The sequence below is a fragment of the Salmo trutta genome, chromosome 36 (assembly GCF_901001165.1).
Source record: "Salmo trutta chromosome 36, fSalTru1.1, whole genome shotgun sequence".
Taxonomy (NCBI): domain Eukaryota; kingdom Metazoa; phylum Chordata; class Actinopteri; order Salmoniformes; family Salmonidae; genus Salmo; species Salmo trutta.
This window is the reverse complement of record NC_042992.1, coordinates 34,976,245-35,002,006: the sequence shown is the minus strand read 5'-3', so window position 1 is coordinate 35,002,006 and position 25,762 is coordinate 34,976,245. Positions and strand designations below refer to the sequence as shown.

General features: G+C 41.8%; 1 protein-coding gene across 1 annotated transcript in view; it reads right to left on the bottom strand.

The window, feature by feature from the left end:
* Window positions 1-6,257: 6,257 nt before the first annotated feature.
* LOC115176154 (titin-like) overlaps window positions 6,258-25,762 on the bottom strand; it is a 35,851-nt gene continuing 16,346 nt past the window's right edge. Inside the window, 1 exon segment of the mRNA XM_029735982.1 lies at window positions 6,258-25,762. Within this exon segment, the coding sequence (XP_029591842.1) occupies window positions 7,058-25,762 (18,705 nt within the window). The 3' untranslated portion in view covers window positions 6,258-7,057.

Below are 25,762 nucleotides of genomic sequence, written 5' to 3'. Positions count from 1 at the left end.
TCTACTAATCTCACTGCAACTCCCCTCCAAGTCTCCGACCACTACCTTGTATCCTTTTCACTCTCGCTCTCCTCCAACACTACTCACTCTGCCCCTACTGAGATGGTATTGCGCCGTCGCAACCTTCGCTCTCTCTCTCCTGCTACTCTCTCCTCTTCCATCCTATCATCTCTTCCCTCTGCTCAAACCTTCTCCAACCAATCTCCTGATTCTGCTTCCTCAACCCTCCTCTCCTCCCTTTCTGCATCCTTTGACTCTCTATGGCCCCTATCCTCCCGGCCGGCTCGGTCCTCCCCTCCTGCTCCGTGGCTTGACAACTCATTGCGAGCTCACAGAACAGGGCTCCGGGCAGCCGAGCGGAAATGGAGGAAAACTAGCCTCCCTGCGGATCTGGCATCTTTTCACTCCCTCCTCTTTACATTTTCTTCCTCTGTTTCTGCTGCTAAAGCCACTTTCTACCACTCTAAATTCCAAGAATCTGCCTCTAACCCTAGGAAGCTCTTTGCCACCTTCTCCTCCCTCCCGAATCCCCCCCTCCTCCCTCTCTGCGGATGACTTCGTCAACCATTTTGAAAAAAAGGTTGACGACATTCGATCCTCGTTTGTTAAGTCAAACGACATCCTGCTCACGTTGCCCTACCCTATGCTTTGACCTCTTTCTCCCCTCTCTCTCCAGATGAAATCTTACGACTTGTGACGGCCGGCCGCCCAACAACCTGCCCGCTTGACCCTATCCCCTCCTCTCTTCTCCAGACCATTTCGGAGACCTTCTCCCCTACCTCACCTCGCTCATCAACTCATCCTTGACCGCTGGCTACGTCCCTTCCGTCTTCAAGAGAGCGAGAGTTGCACCCCTTCTCAAAAAACCTACACTCGATCCCTCCGATGTCAACAACTACAGACCAGTATCCCTTCTTTCTTTTCTCTCCAAAACTCTTGAGCGTGCCGTCCTTGGCCAGCTCTCTTGCTATCTTTCTCAGAATGACCTTCTTGAATCCGTCTCCGCACCACGTGCTCTCACCACTGGTGTCCCCCAGGGCTCAGTTCTAGGCCCTCTCCTATTCTCGCTATACACCAAGTCACTTGGCTCTGTCGTATCCTCACATGGTCTCTCCTATCATTGCTATGCAGACGACACACAATTAATCTTCTCCTTTCCCCCTTCTGATAACCAGGTGGTGAATCGCATCTCTGCATGTCTGGCAGACATATCAGTGTGGATGACGGATCACCACCTCAAGCTGAACCTCGGCAAGACGGAGCTGCTCTTCCTCCCGGGGAAGGACTGCCCGTTCCATGATCTCGCCATCACGGTTGACAACTCCATTGTGTCCTCCTCCCAGAGTGCTAAGAGCCTTGGCGTGACCCTGGACAACACCCTGTCGTTCTCAGCTAACATCAAGGCGGTGACCCGATCCTGTAGGTTCATGCTCTACAACATTCGCAGAGTACGACCCTGCCTTACACAGGAAGCGGCGCAGGTCCTAATCCAGGCACTTGTCATCTCCCGTCTGGATTACTGCAACTCGCTGCTGGCGGGGCTCCCTGCCTGTGCCATTAAACCCTTACAACTCATCCAGAACGCCGCAGCCCGTCTGGTGTTCAACCTTCCCAAGTTCTCTCACGTCACCCCGCTCCTCCGCACACTCCACTGGCTTCCAGTTGAAGCTCGCATCTGCTACAAGACCATGGTGCTTGCCTACGGAGCTGTGAGGGGAACGGCACCTCCGTACCTTCAGGCTCTGATCAGTCCCTACACCCAAAGAAGGGCACTGCGTTCATCCACCTCTGGCCTGCTCGCCTCCCTACCTCTGCGGAAGCACAGTTACCGCTCAGCCCAGTCAAAACTGTTCGCTGCTCTGGCACCCCAATGGTGGAACAAGCTCCCTCACGACGCCAGGACAGAGGAGTCAATCACCACCTTCCGGAGACACCTGAAATCCCACCTCTTTAAGGAATATCTGGGATAGGATAAAGTAATCCTTCTACCCACCCCCCCAAAAAGATATAGATGTACTATTGTAAAGTGGTTGTTCCACTGGATATCATAAGGTGAATGCACCAATTTGTAAATCGCTCTGGATAAGAGCGTCTGCTAAATGACGTAAATGTAAATGTAAATGATATACCGAACGACTCTGATAGAAGGTGTAAGATTTCAACGAAAAGTCAAGTACAATCTAGGAACTCTGCACAAACAGCCCTGATACAGCTAGACTGAGTACCTTCCCTCACGTACTTGATACTAGTGAAACAACCTCAGAACGAGGTTGTTCTGGCCACTGTCTTGTAGTTGATCAATCCAAAGGTCTCAAAGTACACTTATCAACTCAAGGAAGTATAAGCGATAGCGTTCCACCCAAAGGAACATAGCCGACTAAAATAATTCATAGTACACTCTCCTGGATTGGACTCCTAATACCCTCTACTCGTGTCAACAAGGAACTGGTAAATATTCTTACACGTAGACACGCTGTAAACTGATATAGGAACAACAGGATAGGAATTATTTGTAAAAGTGTTTTAAACTGCTTATGTGATACTGATTTTTTAAATATTTTTTTTCATGTATTTTTTATTTCACCTTTATTTAACCAGGTAGGCAAGTTGAGAACAAGTTCTCATTTACAACTGCGACCTGACCAAGATAAAGCAAAGCCGTTTGACACATATAACAACACAGAGTTACACATGGAGTAAAACAAACCTACAGTCAATAATACAGTAGAAAAATAAGTCTATATACAATGTGAGCAAATGAGGTGAGATAAGGGAGGTAAAGGCAATAAATAGGCCATGGTGGCAAAGTAAATACAATATAGTAATTAAAACGCTGGAATGGTAGATTTGACAGTAGACGAGTGTGCAAAGTAGAAATACTGGGGTGCAAAGGAGCAAAATAAATAAATAAATACAGTAGGGGAAGAGGTAGTTGTTTGGGATATTTATAGATGGGCTATGTACAGGTGCAGTGATCTGTGAGCTGCTCTGACAGCTGGTGCTTAAAGCTAGTGAGGGAGATAAGTGTTTCCAGTTTCAGAGATTTTTGTAGTTCGTTCCAGTCATTGGCAGCAGAGAACTGGATGGAGAGGCGGCCAAAGGAGGAATTGGCTTTGGGGGTGACAAGTGAGATATACCTGCTGGAACGCGTGCTACAGGTGGGTGCAGCTATGGTGACCAGCGAGCAGAGATAAGGCGGGACATTATCCAGCAGGGTCTTATAGATGACCTGGAGCCAGTGGGTTTGGCGACGAGTATGAAGCGAGGGCCAGCCAACGAGAGCGTACAGGTCGCAGTGGTGGGTAGTATATGGGGCTTTGGTGACAAAACGGATGGCACTGTGATAGACTGCATCCAATTGTTGAGTAGGGTGTTGGAGGCTATTTTGTAAATGACATCGCCAAAGTCGAGGATCGGTAAGATGGTCAGTTTTACGAGGGTATGTTTGGCAGCATGAGTGATGGATACTTTGTTGCGAAATGGGAAGCCAACTCTAGATTTAACTTTAGATTGGAGATGTTTTATGTGAGTCTGGAAGGAGAGTTTACAGTCTAACCAGACACCTAGGTATTTGTAGTTGTCCACATATTCTAAGTCAGAACCGTCCAGAGTAGTGATGCTGGACGGGCGGGCAGGTGTAGGCAGCGATCAGTTGAAGAGCATGCATTTAGTTTTACTTGTATTTAAGAGCAGTTGTAGGCCACGGAAGGAGAGTTGTATGGCATTGAAGCTCGACTGGAGGGTTGTTAACACAGTGTCCAAAGATGGGCCACAAGTATACAGAATGGTGTCGTCTGCGTAGAGGTGGATCAGAGACTCACCAGCAGCAAGAGCGACCTCATTGATATATACAGAGAAGAGAGTCAGCCCAAGAATTGAACCCTGTGGCACCCCCATAGAGACTGCCAGAGGCCCGGACAACAGGCACTCAGATTTGACACACTGAACTCTGTCGGAGAAGTAGTTGGTGAACCAGTCGAGGCAATCATTTGAGAAACCAAGGCTGTTGAGTCTGCCGATGAGGATGTGGTGATTGACAGTCGAAAGCCTTGTCCAGGTCAATGAATACGGCTGCACAGTACTGTTTCTTATCTATGGCGGTTAAGATGTCGAAAGAGAGGTTGAACAGGCTAGTAATAGGGGTTGCAACAATTTCGGCAGATAATTTTAGAAAGAAAGTGTCCAGATTGTCTAGCCCGGCTGATTTGTGGGGGTCCAGATTTTTCAGCTCTTTCAGAACATCAGCTGACTGGATTTGGTAGAAGGAGAAATGGGGAAGGCTTGGGCGAGTTGCTGTGGGGGGTGCAGTGCTGTTGACCGGGGTAGGGGTGGCCAGGTGGAAAGCATGGCCAGCCATAGTAAAATGCTTATTGAAATTCTCAATTATTGTGGATTTATCGGTGGTGACAGAGTTTCCTATCCTCAGTGCAGTGCGCAGCTGGGAGGAGGTGCTCTTATTCTCCATGGACTTTACAATATCCCAGAACTTTTTTGAGTTTGTGTTGCAGGAAGCAAATTTCTACTTGAAAAAGCTAGCCTTGGCTTTTCTAACTGCTTGTGTATATTGGTTTCTAACTTCCCTAAAAAGTTGCATTTCACCGGGGCTGTTCGGTGCTAATGCAGAACGCCACAGGATGTTTTTGTGTTGGTTAAGGGCAGTCAGGTCTGGAGAGAACCAAGGGCTATATCTGTTCCTGGTTCTACATTTCTTGAATGGGGCATGCTTATTTAAGATGGTGAGGAAGGCATTTAAAAAAAATAACCAGGCATCCTCTACTGACGGGATGAGGTTGATATCCTTCCAGGATACCCGGGCAGGTCGGTTAGAAAGGCCTGCTCGCTGAAGTGTTTCAGGGAGCGTTTGATAGTGATGAGTGGAGGTCGTTTGACCGCTGACCCATTACGGATGCAGGCAATGAGGCAGTGATCGCTGAGATCTTGGTTGAAAACAGCAGAGGTGTATTTAGAGGGCAAGTTGGTTAGGATGATATCTATGAGGGTGCCCGTGTTTACGGCTTTGGGGTTGTACCTGGTAGGTTCATTGATCATTTGTGATGATTGAATACAAAATAAATACGCAACTTTGACGCTTAATTGTTAAGCGCTTGCTAACTATAAATGACGACTCTGCAGTATCGTTATTTAAACCAGGAAGTATAATACTCTGAATACTTAGATCTCCTACAAAGGAAGGAGAGGGACGCCCTCTACTGGAAACAGATGAGTCTATAATAGTAAGATATTAAAAGGGATAAAGAATCTAGCACAAAGGAACTACCACTAAAAATCTCTAACTCAGGAAGCACTAGTCTATCTGGTAGAATTTATGCTTTATACTCTAAGTCCCATACCCAGCAATAAACACGAGAGGACAAGGAATCGGACTAAGAGCACCAGGGACAGGTTCGGCTGACCCCTATCTCCAGTGATACCCACAGGAGTAAAAATCTAAGGAACTAAGGTGATAAACCACCCTAGCTCTGCCCCCACCGTAACAAGTGATTGATGGATTTCCCAGGCATTGCAGCTGTGCTTTTCCACTGGAATATGAATGTTCCCTCCAATGTCAGAAATGTAATTTTTTGATTTGCATATTCTTGCACTTTTAATAGTGTCTGTCATATTGTGAGTGAGAATTGCTTTTTATTCCTGCATCTCCCATCGGTCTTTGGGTCAAAATGATACTTGAGAGAATAATCTAGTTAAACCTATTCCTGAACTAAAAAGAAAAAGTATGGATAGTCTCCATAGAGTATCCTTTTTAGTCCAGGAAACCGGCCCATAGTGCATTGATTCTTTTGACATGACATGAAGCTTTCGTAAAACTTCAAACTCAGCTCTCACAGACCACTGTTGTGGGGCAAGTGTGTATGCCCCACTGCCAAGTTCCTGTGCCAACTTTGAGTAACTTTCCTTGCCATTCACGACAAGGAACAAGTTATAAGCAATTTCCTGGGTAATGACTACTTTATTAGTGTGCCCTTTCAGCTGCCTCCGACAACAATGGTTTAGGTCTGCTGAGGCCAACCTAACCCTCTGTGTCTGGGTTACTGTCATTGCTGATTATTGACCCAACCTTGCAATGTAAATGCTTTTAAATTAGGACTGACTGAGTGAATCACAGACCTCACTGAAGTTCATAAAGGGAGCCAATACTCATATCAAAATAATCCAGTGTATTTTGTACTTCTTCAGTCACTATTAGTATCCATTACTGCACTGTAAATTCATCCCATATGAAAACATAATAACAAATGTTTGTTGTAATTGTGGATGTATAGAGAAAGAGATGCAGAAATAACCAAATCAAATACATTCGAATCACACGCTTATAAATGAATTACAAGGCTTTTACACTTACAAAGTACTGGCTTAAAGAACAACAACTGTCCCTGAGAAAAATATAGAATGGCGCTTTGTTTATTGCAAATTCCGTGTGTATAAAAATAAGAAAACTAAAAGTAATAGAAATAACTTGTTTTGACAAATTATTACGACAAATCTTGATGAGAGTCCATTTAGTATCCAGTGCACCTTTAACAAAAGCTGTAAAAAGATATAATAAATATATATTTCATTATAAAATATAATAAATAAATAAAGGTACGTTTTGCTCTCTCTAGATGTAATATTCAGTGCAAACTTAGTTCGTCATAATTGTAAATACATAGCACTGCAATACTGCACAACACTTACAACACTGCAATTTAGCCATATAAATCAGGTTGTTGCATATCATAATCTCAACACGATTTCATATCACTTGGGCATAGTAGAATACATATCATACATGATGTAACTGAATGAATAATAACTGATGGTGTTGTTTCACAATTCATATTACTGAACGAGATTTTTTTCACACAGTCTTTACATAGCAATTCATTTATTTTGAGCCCCACTGATATTGTTGTGAAGGCTGGCGATACTATTGCACACTAAATGCAACTATCTGGAAAAGCTATGAAAAAATAAATACACATTGAATTAAAGTTGTTTAACTTCATGTACTCTAAGCTTCTATTGAAGCACAATTTTGCTGACTTAAGAGTTGGGACTATACTATGTTCTCCTCCTCTTCTTCACACTCCCTTCCGCAGCAGTCACAACAGCGGCAGCAGTTACAGCAGTAGCGCCAAAGCCACCGTAGCAACCTGCTGAATGGAGAAGCTTCTGCTCCTACTACGCTCATCTGAGCATCCTCTATCACTGTGAGCTCCTCTGATTGACCCTGGAGCTCCAGTGATGAACTGGCGAATGTCATATCCACTGTGGTATGCTCTGTTTCTTGGCTTATTTCTGCCAGCATACTGTACTCCTCTGTTGTTGATTCCTCCATCAACCACATTCTCTCTTCTTCTATGGTTAATACCATGTCTGAGGTTTGGATACCTTTGTCACTTGTCTTGAGTGTTTCCATCTCTTTTTCCATATTAACCTGCAGTCTCTCGATCTCTCGGAACATCTCCACTTTTAGCATCTCAAGCTCTTGGTCCTTCTCCTGAAGTTTCCTCCTGCCTCTGTCCCACTCTGTTTGCCGAGCTTGGCTGTCTCTCTCCAACTCTTCTTTCATCTTCTTTAGCTCTTCTTTCTCTCTTTGTATCCTTGTTCTCTGTACCAACTCATGTCTCTGAATCACTGCTAGTCTTTCCTCTAGATGTTCTTTCATCTCATGAACTCTGTGCTTAATCTTCTCAATCTCTTCCTTGTCTGCCTGAGCCTCTTGACGGATTTTCTCCAAATGATCTCTCTTTGGGAGCCTTTCATCTGTTGTCTGATCCAACTCCACTTGCGTTGTAGTTGTCTTCTGTCCGAGGTTGTTCTCAGTTTCTTCTCTGAGTTGAGTGGAATCTTTGATCTGTCTCTGGATCTCAGTGGAATCTTTGACCTGTCTCTGGATCTCACTGGAATCTTCGACCTGTCTCTGGATCTCAGTGGAATCTTCGACCTGTCTCTGGATCTCACTGGAATCTTCGACCTGTCTCTGGATCTCACTGGAATCTTCGACCTGTCTCTGGATCTCAGTGGAATCTTCGACCTGTCTCTGGATCTCACTGGAATCTTCGACCTGTCTCTGGATCTCACTGGAATCTTCGACCTGTCTCTGGATCTCACTGGAATCTTCGACCTGTCTCTGGATCTCACTGGAATCTTTGATCTGTCCGTGCATCTCAGTCTCCACCAGTTCATTTTTGGCTGTCTGTATCTCAGCTCTGATCTGTTGCAGCTCCTTCTTCTGTCTCTCTATTTCCACCATGTTGTTTTCAATCTCTTTTCTCTGTTTGTCTATTTCAACCATCAGTAGTGCAAGCTCACCCTCCTCATCCTCGTTCTTCAGCTGTCCTACTTCCTCAATTTCTTGCGTTTGTGTCACAGCATTTATATAGCTCCTTTTCTCTTTATACCCAGTTTTGCTTACATCTTTTTCTGTTTCTTGCTTTACCAGTTTGACTTCCTCCATGTCTCCACTTTCTTGTTTTGTCTCTGCTGTATGTGTTATTTCTTTCTTCTTGTCCATCTCTCTACTGCCTACTGCCATTATATTGTCTGCTCCTGAGCTAAGAGTGTCTGTCTCTGCAGAAGACCGCTCCAGGTGTTCCATTTTCCTCCCCTCCTCTTCTTTATGTTGAGTAATCCAGTAACCTTCTGTATCCTTTTCTCTCTGGAACTCAACCCTTATCTTTTCCAATTGATCCCTCTCACTCTTTAATATGTCATGCTTATTTTGTATGTCATTCATAACCTCATCCAGCACTTCTCTCTCCACCTGTAACTTTTGCCTCAAGCTTTCTATTTCCTCCTCATGCTGGTTTAGTAGTAACTGTCTTTGTTCCAACTCATACTTCCCCCAATCTGTCACATTCTTGCTTTTATTTCTGTCTTCCATGTGTTTTTGTATGTCAGCTCTCATTTGTTCTAGATCATCTCTGTCCTTCTTGATTGAGTCCATCGTTTCTTCCTTTGTCTGAAGTGTCTCAACCTCGCTTTGTTTGGGTTCATCCTTTATTTTTTCTGTCTGTGTTGTATCTGAGATGAAGACGACTTCAAAACTCGGTTTCTGATTGCTGTCTTCTCTTTCCTCCAGCTGAGGCACCTCCATCATTGCTGCACCCTTTCTTATGTCAATTTCCTCCTTCGGTCTTTCTATTTTAGCTGTCATGTGTTCCATCTCAGACCTTGTCTTTTCCAGTTCATCTCTCTCTCTTTCCACCAAGTCCATATTGTTCATCATCTCTTGTCTCTGTCTTTCCATATCAGTCTTAAATTGCTCAAGAGTGTCCTTCTCATCCTTTAAGACGGTTGTAATTTGTTCAATTTCGCATCTTTGCTGTGTAATCTTAGACTTCATTTGTTGCAGGTCATCCTTCTCCCTTTCAATCATGGCCTTGTTAGAGTCTATTTCTTCTCTCTCACTTTGCATCTTAACATTCATCAGCTCTAAATATGCCTTCTTTTGCTCCATCTCCTCAATGATTCTCACATTGTCCTCCATTTGCTTTTGTATTTGGATAGCCATTTCCTCTGTACCCTCTTTCTCCATGGTTTCCTCCACAACGTTCTCCAGATCTTCCAACACTCTCTGGGACTCTATGTTAACCCGTTCTAACCCATCCTTCTCCCTCTCTGTCTTCTCTTTTATGCCCTTAGTTTCCTCCTTTCTTTCTGTTTCTTTCAGGCATTCAAGTTCTTCTTTGTCGTGTCTCAGAGTTTCCATCAGGTTGTCTTCCATTTGATCTTTCTGTTCCTCTATTTCAGCCTTTATCCTCATCACATCCTCCTTCTCCCTCTTTGTCATTTCAATGATGGCTTCCACCTCCTCCGTTTGTTTTTGCGTGCCAGCAAGCTTCTCTTCCAGTTCATTCTTTTCCATGATTATAGCATTTTGTGTTTTGTCCATCTGTTCTTTTTGTCTGTCGATGTCCATTTGAATGTTTTCCAACTCTTTTTTTTTTACATTTAACTCTTCCATTTGGGTTGCAATGTCATCTCTCTGTAGTTGTATTTCAGCATTAATCTGCTCTAAATTTTCTTTCATCTTCCCAATATTCTCTTTCATACTCTGCTCTTCCTCTTTCAGTGAAGCCATCAGATTTTTCATTCCATCTTCTTCTCCTTCTAACTCAACCCTTCTTTGTTCCAGCTGACTAATATCAATTTCTATCATGTCCTTGGTGTTATCCAATTCTTGTATTTCTTTTTCCATCTTCATCTTAATTTGTTCCAAGTCACGTTTCTCCTTTGATATCATGTCCTTCAGGTTGAATGTTTCTTGTTTCTCTGTCTTTATCTCAGCTTTCAACATTTCCAGTTCAGCGTTCTTTGTCTTGCTATCCTCAATAACATGCTCAATTTCCTCCTTGTCCTTCTGAATTTGAACAGCCCTGTCCTTAACATTCTCCTTTTCCCTCTTTGTCTCTTCCATGAGGTTGTCTAAATTCTCTGACCGTTTCTGTAAATCATTCTTGATCTTTTCAATCTCATCCTTCTCATCCTGTATCTTTTGTTTGTTCTCCTCTATTTCCTGTCTTTGTTTTCCTATTTCAGACTTCATGGATTCCAACTCATCCCTCTCTATCATTGTCAGCCTGTTGGTTTGTTCCAGGTCCTCTTTATCTATGCCATGACCTTCAACTTCTTCCATGTCACTTTTGAGCTGTTCCTCCAAGCTGTCTTCCATGGGCTCTGTCTGTGTTTGTACTTCAGCCATTATTACATCTTTCTTCACAATAGCTGTTGGTTCCATGATTTTACCCACCTCCTCCCTTTGTTTTTGCAAGGCAGCATTCCTCTCGTCCAGTTGATTCTTTTCCACAAATATATATTTTTTCATCTCATCATGTTCTACTTTCTGTCTGTCTAGATCAGCTTGGATGTTTTCCAAGTCTGATTTTTTGACATTTATCTCTGCCATTTGGGCTGCAATGTCCTCTCGCTGTAATTGTATTTCAGCATTGATCTGCTCTTGGTTGTCTTTCATCTTCTCGATATCCTCCCTCATTCTTTGCTCTTCTTCTTTCAATTCATAAATCCACTGTTCATCCTCAAACTTTGTTCGTTCTAGCTTACCAACATCTGTTTCTAATGTTCCCTTGCTTTTATCCATTTTCTCTCTTTCTCTTTCCAATTCAAGCCCAATTTGTTTCAGATTGTTTTTCTCGCTTGATACCATGTCCTTGATGTTTTGTGTTTCTTCTTTTCCTTTCTCTATCTCAGCTTTAATGAATTTCAATTCATCTTTCTTTGTCTTGATATCCTCAATAACACTTTTAATTTCCTCCTTTTGCTTCTGGGTTTGGACAGTCATGTCCTCAATAGTCTCCTTCTCCATCTTTGTCTCCTCAATTAGATTGTCTAGAAGTTTTGATCGTTTTTGTAACTTTATCTTAATCTGTTCCAGCTCATACTTTTCATCTTGCATCTTTTGTTTCTCTTGTTCCATTTCCTCCCTCTTGTTTAGCATGTACTCTTTCTGTCTGTTGATACTTGTCATGGTGTTCTCCAACTCTTTCTTTTTGACATTCAGCTCTTCCATTTTACTTTCAATGTCCTCTCTCTTCAGCTGCATTTCAGCATCAATCTGCTCCAGATTGCTTTCCATCTTCTTGATAACCTCCCTCATTTGTTGTTCTTCTTCTTTCAGTTTTCTCTCTGTTACAACCTTTGTCGCTTCCAGCCTTTCCATATCGATTGCTATCTTGATCTTGGTATTATCAATTTCTTCTCTTTCTCTTTCCATCTCAATCTTCATTTGTTCCAGATACTTTTGATCCTTTAATACAATGTCCTTGATATTCTCTGTTTCTTCCTTCTCTACCTCCACTTTTGTAAATTCCGGTATTTCTCTTCTTATCTCGGGTTCTACCATTACACTTTGAATTTCCTCCTTTTCCTTCTGGAATTGGACAGCCATGCCCTCAACATTCTCCTTTTTGCTCTTCATCTGTAAATCAGCCTTGATCTGTTCCAGCCCATCCTTTTCATCTTGTATATTTTGTTTCTCTTCTTCTATTTCCTTTCTCTGGTTTTGTATTTCCTCCTTTTCTCTGTAAATATCAGTCAACATGTTTTCCAGCTCTCTCTTTTTGACATCCAACTCTTCCATTTTACTTTCAATATCATCTCTCTTCAGCTGTATTTCAGTATCTAGGTTTTCTTTCATCTTCCTGATATCCTCCCTCATTCTTTGGTCTTCCTCCTTCAATTCAGCAATCAGTTTTTCAGATTGATATTTTCCATTCTCTACCTCAGCCTTTCTATTTTCCAGCTCATACATATCCATTTCAATCTTGCCCTTGGTGATATCAATTTCTTCCTTCTCTCTTTCAATCTCAATCGTCATTTGTTCTAGTTTGTCTTTTTCCTTAGAGATCATTTCCTTGATGTTTTCTGTTTCTTGCTTCTCTACTTCAGCCGTTGCTTTCATCAATTCCAGATCAGCTTTCCTTGTCTTGATATCCTCAACAATACTTTCAACTTCCTCCCTTTCCTTCTGAATCTGGAAAGCCATACTTTCAATGTTCTCCGTCTTCCTCATTGTCTCCTCAATGAGGTTTTCCAGATTATCTGATCGTGTTTGTAACTCCATCTTGATCTGTTCCAGTTCATCCTTTTCATCTTGCATCTTTTGTTTGTCTTGTTGTATTTCTTCCCTTTGATTTTGCGTATCCTCTTTTTTTCTGTTGATATCTGCCATAGCCTTATTCATCTCAGCCTGTTTTACATTCAGCTCCTCCATCTTGCTTTCAATGTCTTCTCTCTGTAGTTGTATTCCTGTCTGGATCTGTTCCAGGTTCTCCTTCATCTTGCAGATTTCCTCCTTCACTCTTTGCTCTTCCTCTTTCAGTTCAGCCATCCAACTTTCTGCTTCATATTTTCTATTCTCTATCTCAGCTTTTCTCTGTTCCAGCTCATTCATATCAACTGCAATGTTGTCCTTAGTGTTATTCATTTCTTCTCTCTCTCTTTCCATCTCAATCTTCATTTGTTTAAGATCATTATTTTGCTTTGATAGCACATCCTTGACATTTTCAGTCTTTGATTTCTCTTTCTCTAGTTCAGCTTTCATCAATTCCAGTTCCTCTCTCTGTCTGTTGTTGTTGACTATCAAGTTTTCAATGTTCTCTTTTTCTTTCTGGATTTGGGCAGTCATGTCATTAACATTCTCTTTCTCCCTCTTTGTCTCATCCATTATGTTGTCTAGATGTTCAGATCGTGTCTCTAACTCCATCTTGATCTGTTCCAGTTCACTCTTCTCCTTTGTTACCATGTCCTTGATGTTTTCTGTTTCTTGTTTCTCTTTATCCACCACAGTTTTCATGAATTCCAGTTTCTCTGTCCGTTTGTTGTTCTCTTCGACAATACTTTCAATTTCCTTCCTTTCCTTCTGGACTTGAATAGCCATTATCTCAGCATCCTCTTTCTCCCTCTTTGTTTTCTCAAAAAGAGTTTCTAGATTTTCTGATCGTGTATCTATCTCCATCTTAATCCTTTCCAGATCATCCTTTTCCTTTCTCATCTGTTGTTTGTTTTGATCAATTTGCTGTCTTTGGCATTGCATGTCCTCTTTTTGTCTGTCGATATCTGTCATAGCATTTTCCAACTCAGCCTTTTGGACATTCAGCTCCACCATCTTGCTTTCAATGTCTTCTCTCTGTGGTTGTATTTCAGCTTTAATCTGCTCTAGACTGTCTTTCATCGTGCAAATTTCTTTCTTCATACTTTGCTCTTCCTCTTTCAGTTCAGCCATCAGCATTTCTGCTTCATATTTTCCAATCTCGATCTCAGCTTTTCTCTGTTCCAGCTCATCCATCTCCTTCACCATCTTGCCCTTGGTGATATCAATTTCTTCCCTCTCCCTTTCCATTTCAATCTTCATTTTTTCGATGTTGTCCTTTTCTTTTGAGATCATTTCCATGATATTTTCTGTTTCACGTTTCTTTGTCTCAATCTCCGTTTTCATCACTTCCCAATTAGATTCTTTTCTCTTGAAATCCTCAATAACACTTTTCATTTCCTCCCTTTCCATCTGGATTTGTTTTATTTCTTCCAACTGTCCCTGGGTTTCAGACTTCATCAGCTCAAACTCATCTCTTTCTTTCATGGTCAATCCCTTCTTTCTCTCAAAGGCTTCTTTTTCCTTCTGTATCTCCTCCTTTACATCTTCAAGTTGTTGTCTTTCCCTCGTGAGCTTTTCCTTCCAGTCTTTTTCCATAGGCTCGGTCTGTGCTTCTGCTTCAGCCTTCAAGCTCGTCAAGTCTTCCCTTTGTCTTTTCATCAGTTCAAGACTGATATCCAATTCCTCTTTCTCCTTACTTATCTTACCTCGCCTCTCTTCCAACTGATCTTTCTCTTTCAGTATTTCATCCTTCCTGTCTTTCACTTCCTTCTTCTCTCTAACTAGTTCTTCACGCATTTTTTCCAACTCAAGCAATTTTGCTTTCAGCTGTTCCTTTTCACTGTCAATTTCATCTCTAAGTCTTTTGATTTCATGATTTTCCTGCTTCAAGTTGTCCATCTTCCTTCCTATTTCTTCCCGCATTCCATCCTCTTCGTCTTTGAGTGTAGCCATCTTGTTTTCCATGTTCTCCTTTTCTCTCACCATATCTGCCTCTTTCAATCTCAGTTCACCCATTGAGCTTTCTATCATTTCCTTGTCATTATCCATCTCTAGCAACTGTTTTTTCATGTCCGTCGTCATTTGTTCCAAATGTTCTTTCTCTTTCCTTTGGTCTTCCATGTGAGATTCTGTCTCCTCTCTCTGTCGCTGTGTCTCATTCCTCATTTGTTCCAGCTCCTCTCTCTCCTTTGTTAGCACATCCCGACTTTCTTCGATGTCTTGTTTCTCTCTTTCAATCTTGTCATTCATGAGTTCCAGTTCGTTCTGCTTTTGTTTGTTCTTTTCCATGAAACCCACCATTTCTTCTCTTTGTTTCTGAGTTTGGATAGCCAGTTCTTCAACCTTCCCCCTCTCCCGTCTTGTCTCATCCATGACCTGATTTATGTTTTCAGATCGTCTTTCTAACTCAACTTTGATCTGATCCAGCTTTTCCTTCTCCACACGAATGTCTTCTTTGTTTTGTTCTAGTTCCTCCAATTGTCCCTGGGTTTCAGACTTCATCAGCTCAAACTCATCTCTTTCTTTCATGGTCAATCCCTTCTTTCTCTCAAAGGCTTCTTTTTCCTTCTGTATCTCCTCCTTTACATCTTCAAGTTGTTGTCTTTCCCTCGTGAGCTTTTCCTTCCAGTCTTTTTCCATAGGCTCGGTCTGTGCTTCTGCTTCAGCCTTCAAGCTCGTCAAGTCTTCCCTTTGTCTTTTCATCAGTTCAAGACTGATATCCAATTCCTCTTTCTCCTTACTTATCTTACCTCGCCTCTCTTCCAACTGATCTTTCTCTTTCAGTATTTCATCCTTCCTGTCTTTCACTTCCTTCTTCTCTCTAACTAGTTCTTCACGCATTTTTTCCAACTCAAGCAATTTTGCATTCAGCTGGTCCTTTTCACTGTCAATTTCATGTCTAAGTCGTTTGATTTCATGACTTTCCTGCTTCAAGTTGTCCATCTTCCTTCCTATTTCTTCCCGCATTCCATCCTCTTCGTCTTTGAGTCTAGCCATCTTGTTTTCCATGTTCTCCCTTTCTCTCACCATTTCTGCCTCTTTCAATCTCAGTTCACCCATTGAGCTTTCTATCATTTCCTTGTCATTATCCATCTCTAGCAACTGTTTTTTCATGTCCGTCGTCATTTGTTCCAAATGTTCTTTCTCTTTCCTTTGGTCTTCCATGTGAGATTCTGTCTCCTCTCTCTGTCGCTGTGTCTCATTCCTCATTTGTTCCAGCTCCTCTCTCTCCTTTGTTAGCACATCCCGACTTTCTTCGATGTCTTGTTTCTCTCTTTCAATCTTGTCATTCATGAGTTCCAGTTCGTTCTGCTTTTGTTTGTTCTTTTCCATGAAACCCACCATTTCTTCTCTTTGTTTCTGAGTTTGGATAGCCAGTTCTTCAACCTTCCCCCTCTCCCGTCTTGTCTCATCCATGACCTGATTTATGTTTTCAGATCGTCTTTCTAACTCAGCTTTGATCTGATCCAGCTTTTCCTTCTCCACACGAATGTCTTCTTTGTTTTGTTCTAGTTCCTCCAATTGTCCCTGGGTTTCAGACTTCATCAGCTCAAACTCATCTCTTTCTTTCATGGTCAATCCCTTCTTTCTCTCAAAGGCTTCTTTTTCCTTCTGTATCTCCTCCTTTACATCTTCAAGTTGTTGTCTTTCCCTCGTGAGCTTTTCCTTCCAGTCTTTTTCCATAGGCTCGGTCTGTGCTTCTGCTTCAGCCTTCAAGCTCGTCAAGTCTTCCCCTTGTCTTTTCATCAGTTCAAGACTGATATCCAATTCCTCTTTCTCCTTACTTATCTTACCTCGCCTCTCTTCCAACTGATCTTTCTCTTTCAGTATTTCATCCTTCCTGTCTTTCACTTCCTTCTTCTCTCTAACTAGTTCTTCACGCATTTTTTCCAACTCAAGCAATTTTGCATTCAGCTGTTCCTTTTCACTGTCAATTTCATCTCTAAGTCTTTTGATTTCATGACTTTCCTGCTTCAAGTTGTCCATCTTCCTTCCTATTTCTTCCCGCATTCCATCCTCTTCGTCTTTGAGTCTAGCCATCTTGTTTTCCATGTTCTCCTTTTCTCTCACCATTTCTGCCTCTTTCAATCTCAGTTCACCCATTGAGCTTTCTATCATTTCCTTGTCATTATCCATCTCTAGCAACTGTTTTTTCATGTCCGTCGTCATTTGTTCCAAATGTTCTTTCTCTTTCCTTTGGTCTTCCATGTGAGATTCTGTCTCCTCTCTCTGTCGCTGTGTCTCATTCCTCATTTGTTCCAGCTCCTCTCTCTCCTTTGTTAGCACATCCCGACTTTCTTCGATGTCTTGTTTCTCTCTTTCAATCTTGTCATTCATGAGTTCCAGTTCGTTCTGCTTTTGTTTGTTCTTTTCCATGAAACCCACCATTTCTTCTCTTTGTTTCTGAGTTTGGATAGCCAGTTCTTCAACCTTCCCCCTCTCCCGTCTTGTCTCATCCATGACCTGATTTATGTTTTCAGATCGTCTTTCTAACTCAGCTTTGATCTGATCCAGCTTTTCCTTCTCCACACGAATGTCTTGTTTGTTTTGTTCTATTTCCTCCAATTGTCCCTGGGTTTCAGACTTCATCAGCTCAAACTCATCTCTTTCTTTCATGGTCAATCCCTTCTTTCTCTCAAAGGCTTCTTTTTCCTTCTGTATCTCCTCCTTTACATCTTCAAGTTGTTGTCTTTCCCTCGTGAGCTTTTCCTTCCAGTCTTTTTCCATAGGCTCGGTCTGTGCTTCTGCTTCAGCCTTCAAGCTCGTCAAGTCTTCCCTTTGTCTTTTCATCAGTTCAAGACTGATATCCAATTCCTCTTTCTCCTTACTTATCTTACCTCGCCTCTCTTCCAACTGATCTTTCTCTTTCAGTATTTCATCCTTCCTGTCTTTCACTTCCTTCTTCTCTCTAACTAGTTCTTCACGCATTTTTTCCAACTCAAGCAATTTTGCATTCAGCTGTTCCTTTTCACTGTCAATTTCATCTCTAAGTCTTTTGATTTCATGATTTTCCTGCTTCAAGTTGTCCATCTTCCTTCCTATTTCTTCCCGCATTCCATCCTCTTCGTCTTTGAGTCTAGCCATCTTGTTTTCCATGATCTCCTTTTCTCTCACCATTTCTGCCTCTTTCAATCTCAGTTCACCCATTGAGCTTTCTATCATTTCCTTGTCATTATCCATCTCTAGCAACTGTTTTTTCATGTCCGTCGTCATTTGTTCCAAATGTTCTTTCTCTTTCCTTTGGTCTTCCATGTGAGATTCTGTCTCCACTCTCTGTTGCTGTGTCTCATTCCTCATTTGTTCCAGCTCCTCTCTCTCCTTTGTTAGCACATCCCGACTTTCTTCGATGTCTTGTTTCTCTCTTTCAATCTTGTCATTCATGAGTTCCAGTTCGTTCTGCTTTTGTTTGTTCTTTTCCATGAAACCCACCATTTCTTCTCTTTGTTTCTGAGTTTGGATAGCCAGTTCTTCAACCTTCCCCCTCTCCCGTCTTGTCTCATCCATGACCTGATTTATGTTTTCAGATCGTCTTTCTAACTCAGCTTTGATCTGATCCAGCTTTTCCTTCTCCACACGAATGTCTTCTTTGTTTTGTTCTATTTCCTCCAATTGTCCCTGGGTTTCAGACTTCATCAGCTCAAACTCATCTCTTTCTTTCATGGTCAATCCCTTCTTTCTCTCAAAGGCTTCTTTTTCCTTCTGTATCTCCTCCTTTACATCTTCAAGTTGTTGTCTTTCCCTCGTGAGCTTTTCCTTCCAGTCTTTTTCCATAGGCTCGGTCTGTGCTTCTGCTTCAGCCTTCAAGCTCGTCAAGTCTTCCCTTTGTCTTTTCATCAGTTCAAGACTGATATCCAATTCCTCTTTCTCCTTACTTATCTTACCTCGCCTCTCTTCCAACTGATCTTTCTCTTTCAGTATTTCATCCTTCCTGTCTTTCACTTCCTTCTTCTCTCTAACTAGTTCTTCACGCATTTTTTCCAACTCAAGCAATTTTGCATTCAGCTGTTCCTTTTCACTGTCAATTTCATCTCTAAGTCTTTTGATTTCATGACTTTCCTGCTTCAAGTTGTCCATCTTCCTTCCTATTTCTTCCCGCATTCCATCCTCTTCGTCTTTGAGTCTAGCCATCTTGTTTTCCATGTTCTCCTTTTCTCTCACCATTTCTGCCTCTTTCAATCTCAGTTCACCCATTGAGCTTTCTATCATTTCCTTGTCATTATCCATCTCTAGCAACTGTTTTTTCATGTCCGTCGTCATTTGTTCCAAATGTTCTTTCTCTTTCCTTTGGTCTTCCATGTGAGATTCTGTCTCCACTCTCTGTCGCTGTGTCTCATTCCTCATTTGTTCCAGCTCCTCTCTCTCCTTTGTTAGCACATCCCGACTTTCTTCGATGTCTTGTTTCTCTCTTTCAATCTTGTCATTCATGAGTTCCAGTTCGTTCTGCTTTTGTTTGTTCTTTTCCATGAAACCCACCATTTCTTCTCTTTGTTTCTGAGTTTGGATAGCCAGTTCTTCAACCTTCCCCCTCTCCCGTCTTGTCTCATCCATGAGCTGATTTATGTTTTCAGATCGTCTTTCTAACTCAGCTTTGATCTGATCCAGCTTTTCCTTCTCCACACGAATGTCTTGTTTGTTTTGTTCTATTTCCTCCAATTGTCCCTGGGTTTCAGACTTCATCAGCTCAAACTCATCTCTTTCTTTCATGGTCAATCCCTTCTTTCTCTCAAAGGCTTCTTTTTCCTTCTGTATCTCCTCCTTTACATCTTCAAGTTGTTGTCTTTCCCTCGTGAGCTTTTCCTTCCAGTCTTTTTCCATAGGCTCGGTCTGTGCTTCTGCTTCAGCCTTCAAGCTCGTCAAGTCTTCCCTTTGTCTTTTCATCAGTTCAAGACTGATATCCAATTCCTCTTTCTCCTTACTTATCTTACCTCGCCTCTCTTCCAACTGATCTTTCTCTTTCAGTATTTCATCCTTCCTGTCTTTCACTTCCTTCTTCTCTCTAACTAGTTCTTCACGCATTTTTTCCAACTCAAGCAATTTTGCATTCAGCTGTTCCTTTTCACTGTCAATTTCATCTCTAAGTCTTTTGATTTCATGACTTTCCTGCTTCAAGTTGTCCATCTTCCTTCCTATTTCTTCCCGCATTCCATCCTCTTCGTCTTTGAGTCTAGCCATCTTGTTTTCCATGTTCTCCTTTTCTCTCACCATTTCTGCCTCTTTCAATCTCAGTTCACCCATTGAGCTTTCTATCATTTCCTTGTCATTATCCATCTCTAGCAACTGTTTTTTCATGTCAGTCGTCATTTGTTCCAAATGTTCTTTCTCTTTCCTTTGGTCTTTCATGTGAGATTCTGTCTCCACTCTCTGTTGCTGTGTCTCATTCCTCATTTGTTCCAGCTCCTCTCTCTCCTTTGTTAGCACATCCCGACTTTCTTCGATGTCTTGTTTCTCTCTTTCAATCTTGTCATTCATGAGTTCCAGTTCGTTCTGCTTTTGTTTGTTCTTTTCCATGAAACCCACCATTTCTTCTCTTTGTTTCTGAGTTTGGATAGCCAGTTCTTCAACCTTCCCCCTCTCCCGTCTTGTCTCATCCATGACCTGATTTATGTTTTCAGATCGTCTTTCTAACTCAGCTTTGATCTGATCCAGCTTTTCCTTCTCCACACGAATGTCTTGTTTGTTTTGTTCTATTTCCTCCAATTGTCCCTGGGTTTCAGACTTCATCAGCTCAAACTCATCTCTTTCTTTCATGGTCAATCCCTTCTTTCTCTCAAAGGCTTCTTTTTCCTTCTGTATCTCCTCCTTTACATCTTCAAGTTGTTGTCTTTCCCTCGTGAGCTTTTCCTTCCAGTCTTTTTCCATAGGCTCGGTCTGTGCTTCTGCTTCAGCCTTCAAGCTCGTCAAGTCTTCCCTTTGTCTTTTCATCAGTTCAAGACTGATATCCAATTCCCCTTTCTCCTTACTTATCTTACCTCGCCTCTCTTCCAACTGATCTTTCTCTTTCAGTATTTCATCCTTCCTGTCTTTCATTTCCTTCTTCTCTCTAACTAGTTCTTCACGCATTTTTTCCAACTCAAGCAATTTTGCATTCAGCTGTTCCTTTTCACTGTCAATTTCATCTCTAAGTCTTTTGATTTCATGACTTTCCTGCTTCAAGTTGTCCATCTTCCTTCCTATTTCTTCCCTCATTCCATCCTCTTCGTCTTTGAGTCTAGCCATCTTGTTTTCCATGTTCTCCTTTTCTCTCACCATTTCTGCCTCTTTCAATCTCAGTTCACCCATTGAGCTTTCTATCATTTCCTTGTCATTATCCATCTCTAGCAACTGTTTTTTCATGTCCGTCGTCATTTGTTCCAAATGTTCTTTCTCTTTCCTTTGGTCTTTCATGTGAGATTCTGTCTCCACTCTCTGTTGCTGTGTCTCATTCCTCATTTGTTCCAGCTCCTCTCTCTCCTTTGTTAGCACATCCCGACTTTCTTCGATGTCTTGTTTCTCTCTTTCAATCTTGTCATTCATGAGTTCCAGTTCGTTCTGCTTTTGTTTGTTCTTTTCCATGAAACCCACCATTTCTTCTCTTTGTTTCTGAGTTTGGATAGCCAGTTCTTCAACCTTCCCCCTCTCCCGTCTTGTCTCATCCATGACCTGATTTATGTTTTCAGATCGTCTTTCTAACTCAGCTTTGATCTGATCCAGCTTTTCCTTCTCCACACGAATGTCTTGTTTGTTTTGTTCTATTTCCTCCAATTGTCCCTGGGTTTCAGACTTCATCAGCTCAAACTCATCTCTTTCTTTCATGGTCAATCCCTTCTTTCTCTCAAAGGCTTCTTTTTCCTTCTGTATCTCCTCCTTTACATCTTCAAGTTGTTGTCTTTCCCTCGTGAGCTTTTCCTTCCAGTCTTTTTCCATAGGCTCGGTCTGTGCTTCTGCTTCAGCCTTCAAGCTCGTCAAGTCTTCCCTTTGTCTTTTCATCAGTTCAAGACTGATATCCAATTCCTCTTTCTCCTTACTTATCTTACCTCGCCTCTCTTCCAACTGATCTTTCTCTTTCAGTATTTCATCCTTCCTGTCTTTCACTTCCTTCTTCTCTCTAACTAGTTCTTCACGCATTTTTTCCAACTCAAGCAATTTTGCATTCAGCTGTTCCTTTTCACTGTCAATTTCATCTCTAAGTCTTTTGATTTCATGATTTTCCTGCTTCAAGTTGTCCATCTTCCTTCCTATTTCTTCCCGCATTCCATCCTCTTCGTCTTTGAGTCTAGCTATCTTGTTTTCCATGTTCTCCTTTTCTCTCACCATTTCTGCCTCTTTCAATCTCAGTTCACCCATTGAGCTTTCTATCATTTCCTTGTCATTATCCATCTCTAGCAACTGTTTTTTCATGTCCGTCGTCATTTGTTCCAAATGTTCTTTCTCTTTCCTTTGGTCTTCCATGTGAGATTCTGTCTCCACTCTCTGTTGCTGTGTCTCATTCCTCATTTGTTCCAGCTCCTCTCTCTCCTTTGTTAGCTCATCCCGACTTTCTTCGATGTCTTGTTTCTCTCTTTCAATCTTGTCATTCATGAGTTCCAGTTCGTTCTGCTTTTGTTTGTTCTTTTCCATGAAACCCACCATTTCTTCTCTTTGTTTCTGAGTTTGGATAGCCAGTTCTTCAACCTTCCCCCTCTCCCGTCTTGTCTCATCCATGACCTGATTTATGTTTTCAGATCGTCTTTCTAACTCAGCTTTGATCTGATCCAGCTTTTCCTTCTCCACACGAATGTCTTGTTTGTTTTGTTCTATTTCCTCCAATTGTCCCTGGGTTTCAGACTTCATCAGCTCAAACTCATCTCTTTCTTTCATGGTCAATCCCTTCTTTCTCTCAAAGGCTTCTTTTTCCTTCTGTATCTCCTCCTTTACATCTTCAAGTTGTTGTCTTTCCCTCGTGAGCTTTTCCTTCCAGTCTTTTTCCATAGGCTCGGTCTGTGCTTCTGCTTCAGCCTTCAAGCTCGTCAAGTCTTCCCTTTGTCTTTTCATCAGTTCAAGACTGATATCCAATTCCTCTTTCTCCTTACTTATCTTACCTCGCCTCTCTTCCAACTGATCTTTCTCTTTCAGTATTTCATCCTTCCTGTCTTTCACTTCCTTCTTCTCTCTAACTAGTTCTTCACGCAGTTTTTCCAACTCAAGCAATTTTGCATTCAGCTGTTCCTTTTCACTGTCAATTTCATCTCTAAGTCTTTTGATTTCATGATTTTCCTGCTTCAAGTTGTCCATCTTCCTTCCTATTTCTTCCCGCATTCCATCCTCTTCGTCTTTGAGTCTAGCCATCTTGTTTTCCATGTTCTCCTTTTCTCTCACCATTTCTGCCTCTTTCAATCTCAGTTCACCCATTGAGCTTTCTATCATTTCCTTGTCATTATCCATCTCTAGCAACTGTTTTTTCATGTCCGTCGTCATTTGTTCCAAATGTTCTTTCTCTTTCCTTTGGTCTTCCATGTGAGATTCTGTCTCCACTCTCTGTCGCTGTGTCTCATTCCTCATTTGTTCCAGCTCCTCTCTCTCCTTTGTTAGCACATCCCGACTTTCTTCGATGTCTTGTTTCTCTCTTTCAATCTTGTCATTCATGAGTTCCAGTTCGTTCTGCTTTTGTTTGTTCTTTTCCATGAAACCCACCATTTCTTCTCTTTGTTTCTGAGTTTGGATAGCCAGTTCTTCAACCTTCCCCCTCTCCCGTCTTGTCTCATCCATGACCTGATTTATGTTTTCAGATCGTCTTTCTAACTCAGCTTTGATCTGATCCAGCTTTTCCTTCTCCACACGAATGTCTTGTTTGTTTTGTTCTATTTCCTCCAATTGTCCCTGGGTTTCAGACTTCATCAGCTCAAACTCATCTCTTTCTTTCATGGTCAATCCCTTCTTTCTCTCAAAGGCTTCTTTTTCCTTCTGTATCTCCTCCTTTACATCTTCAAGTTGTTGTCTTTCCCTCGTGAGCTTTTCCTTCCATTCTTTTTCCATAGGCTCGGTCTGTGCTTCTGCTTCAGCCTTCAAGCTCGTCAAGTCTTCCCTTTGTCTTTTCATCAGTTCAAGACTGATATCCAATTCCTCTTTCTCCTTACTTATCTTACCTCGCCTCTCTTCCAACTGATCTTTCTCTTTCAGTATTTCATCCTTCCTGTCTTTCACTTCCTTCTTCTCTCTAACTAGTTCTTCACGCATTTTTTCCAACTCAAGCAATTTTGCATTCAGCTGGTCCTTTTCACTGTCAATTTCATCTCTAAGTCTTTTGATTTCATGACTTTCCTGCTTCAAGTTGTCCATCTTCCTTCCTATTTCTTCCCGCATTCCATCCTCTTCGTCTTTGAGTCTAGCCATCTTGTTTTCCATGATCTCCTTTTCTCTCGCCATTTCTGCCTCTTTCAATCTCAGTTCACCCATTGAGCTTTCTATCATTTCCTTGTCATTATCCATCTCTAGCAACTGTTTTTTCATGTCCGTCGTCATTTGTTCCAAATGTTCTTTCTCTTTCCTTTGGTCTTCCATGTGAGATTCTGTCTCCACTCTCTGTTGCTGTGTCTCATTCCTCATTTGTTCCAGCTCCTCTCTCTCCTTTGTTAGCACATCCCGACTTTCTTCGATGTCTTGTTTCTCTCTTTCAATCTTGTCATTCATGAGTTCCAGTTCGTTCTGCTTTTGTTTGTTCTTTTCCATGAAACCCACCATTTCTTCTCTTTGTTTCTGAGTTTGGATAGCCAGTTCTTCAACCTTCCCCCTCTCCCGTCTTGTCTCATCCATGACCTGATTTATGTTTTCAGATCGTCTTTCTAACTCAGCTTTGATCTGATCCAGCTTTTCCTTCTCCACACGAATGTCTTGTTTGTTTTGTTCTATTTCCTCCAATTGTCCCTGGGTTTCAGACTTCATCAGCTCAAACTCATCTCTTTCTTTCATGGTCAATCCCTTCTTTCTCTCAAAGGCTTCTTTTTCCTTCTGTATCTCCTCCTTTACATCTTCAAGTTGTTGTCTTTCCCTCGTGAGCTTTTCCTTCCAGTCTTTTTCCATAGGCTCGGTCTGTGCTTCTGCTTCAGCCTTCAAGCTCGTCAAGTCTTCCCTTTGTCTTTTCATCAGTTCAAGACTGATATCCAATTCCTCTTTCTCCTTACTTATCTTACCTCGCCTCTCTTCCAACTGATCTTTCTCTTTCAGTATTTCATCCTTCCTGTCTTTCACTTCCTTCTTCTCTCTAACTAGTTCTTCACGCATTTTTTCCAACTCAAGCAATTTTGCATTCAGCTGGTCCTTTTCACTGTCAATTTCATCTCTAAGTCTTTTGATTTCATGACTTTCCTGCTTCAAGTTGTCCATCTTCCTTCCTATTTCTTCCCGCATTCCATCCTCTTCGTCTTTGAGTCTAGCCATCTTGTTTTCCATGTTCTCCTTTTCTCTCACCATTTCTGCCTCTTTCAATCTCAGTTCACCCATTGAGCTTTCTATCATTTCCTTGTCATTATCCATCTCTAGCAACTGTTTTTTCATGTCCGTCGTCATTTGTTCCAAATGTTCTTTCTCTTTCCTTTGGTCTTCCATGTGAGATTCTGTCTCCACTCTCTGTTGCTGTGTCTCATTCCTCATTTGTTCCAGCTCCTCTCTCTCCTTTGTTAGCACATCCCGACTTTCTTCGATGTCTTGTTTCTCTCTTTCAATCTTGTCATTCATGAGTTCCAGTTCGTTCTGCTTTTGTTTGTTCTTTTCCATGAAACCCACCATTTCTTCTCTTTGTTTCTGAGTTTGGATAGCCAGTTCTTCAACCTTCCCCCTCTCCCGTCTTGTCTCATCCATGACCTGATTTATGTTTTCAGATCGTCTTTCTAACTCAGCTTTGATCTGATCCAGCTTTTCCTTCTCCACACGAATGTCTTGTTTGTTTTGTTCTATTTCCTCCAATTGTCCCTGGGTTTCAGACTTCATCAGCTCAAACTCATCTCTTTCTTTCATGGTCAATCCCTTCTTTCTCTCAAAGGCTTCTTTTTCCTTCTGTATCTCCTCCTTTACATCTTCAAGTTGTTGTCTTTCCCTCGTGAGCTTTTCCTTCCATTCTTTTTCCATAGGCTCGGTCTGTGCTTCTGCTTCAGCCTTCAAGCTCGTCAAGTCTTCCCTTGTCTTTTCATCAGT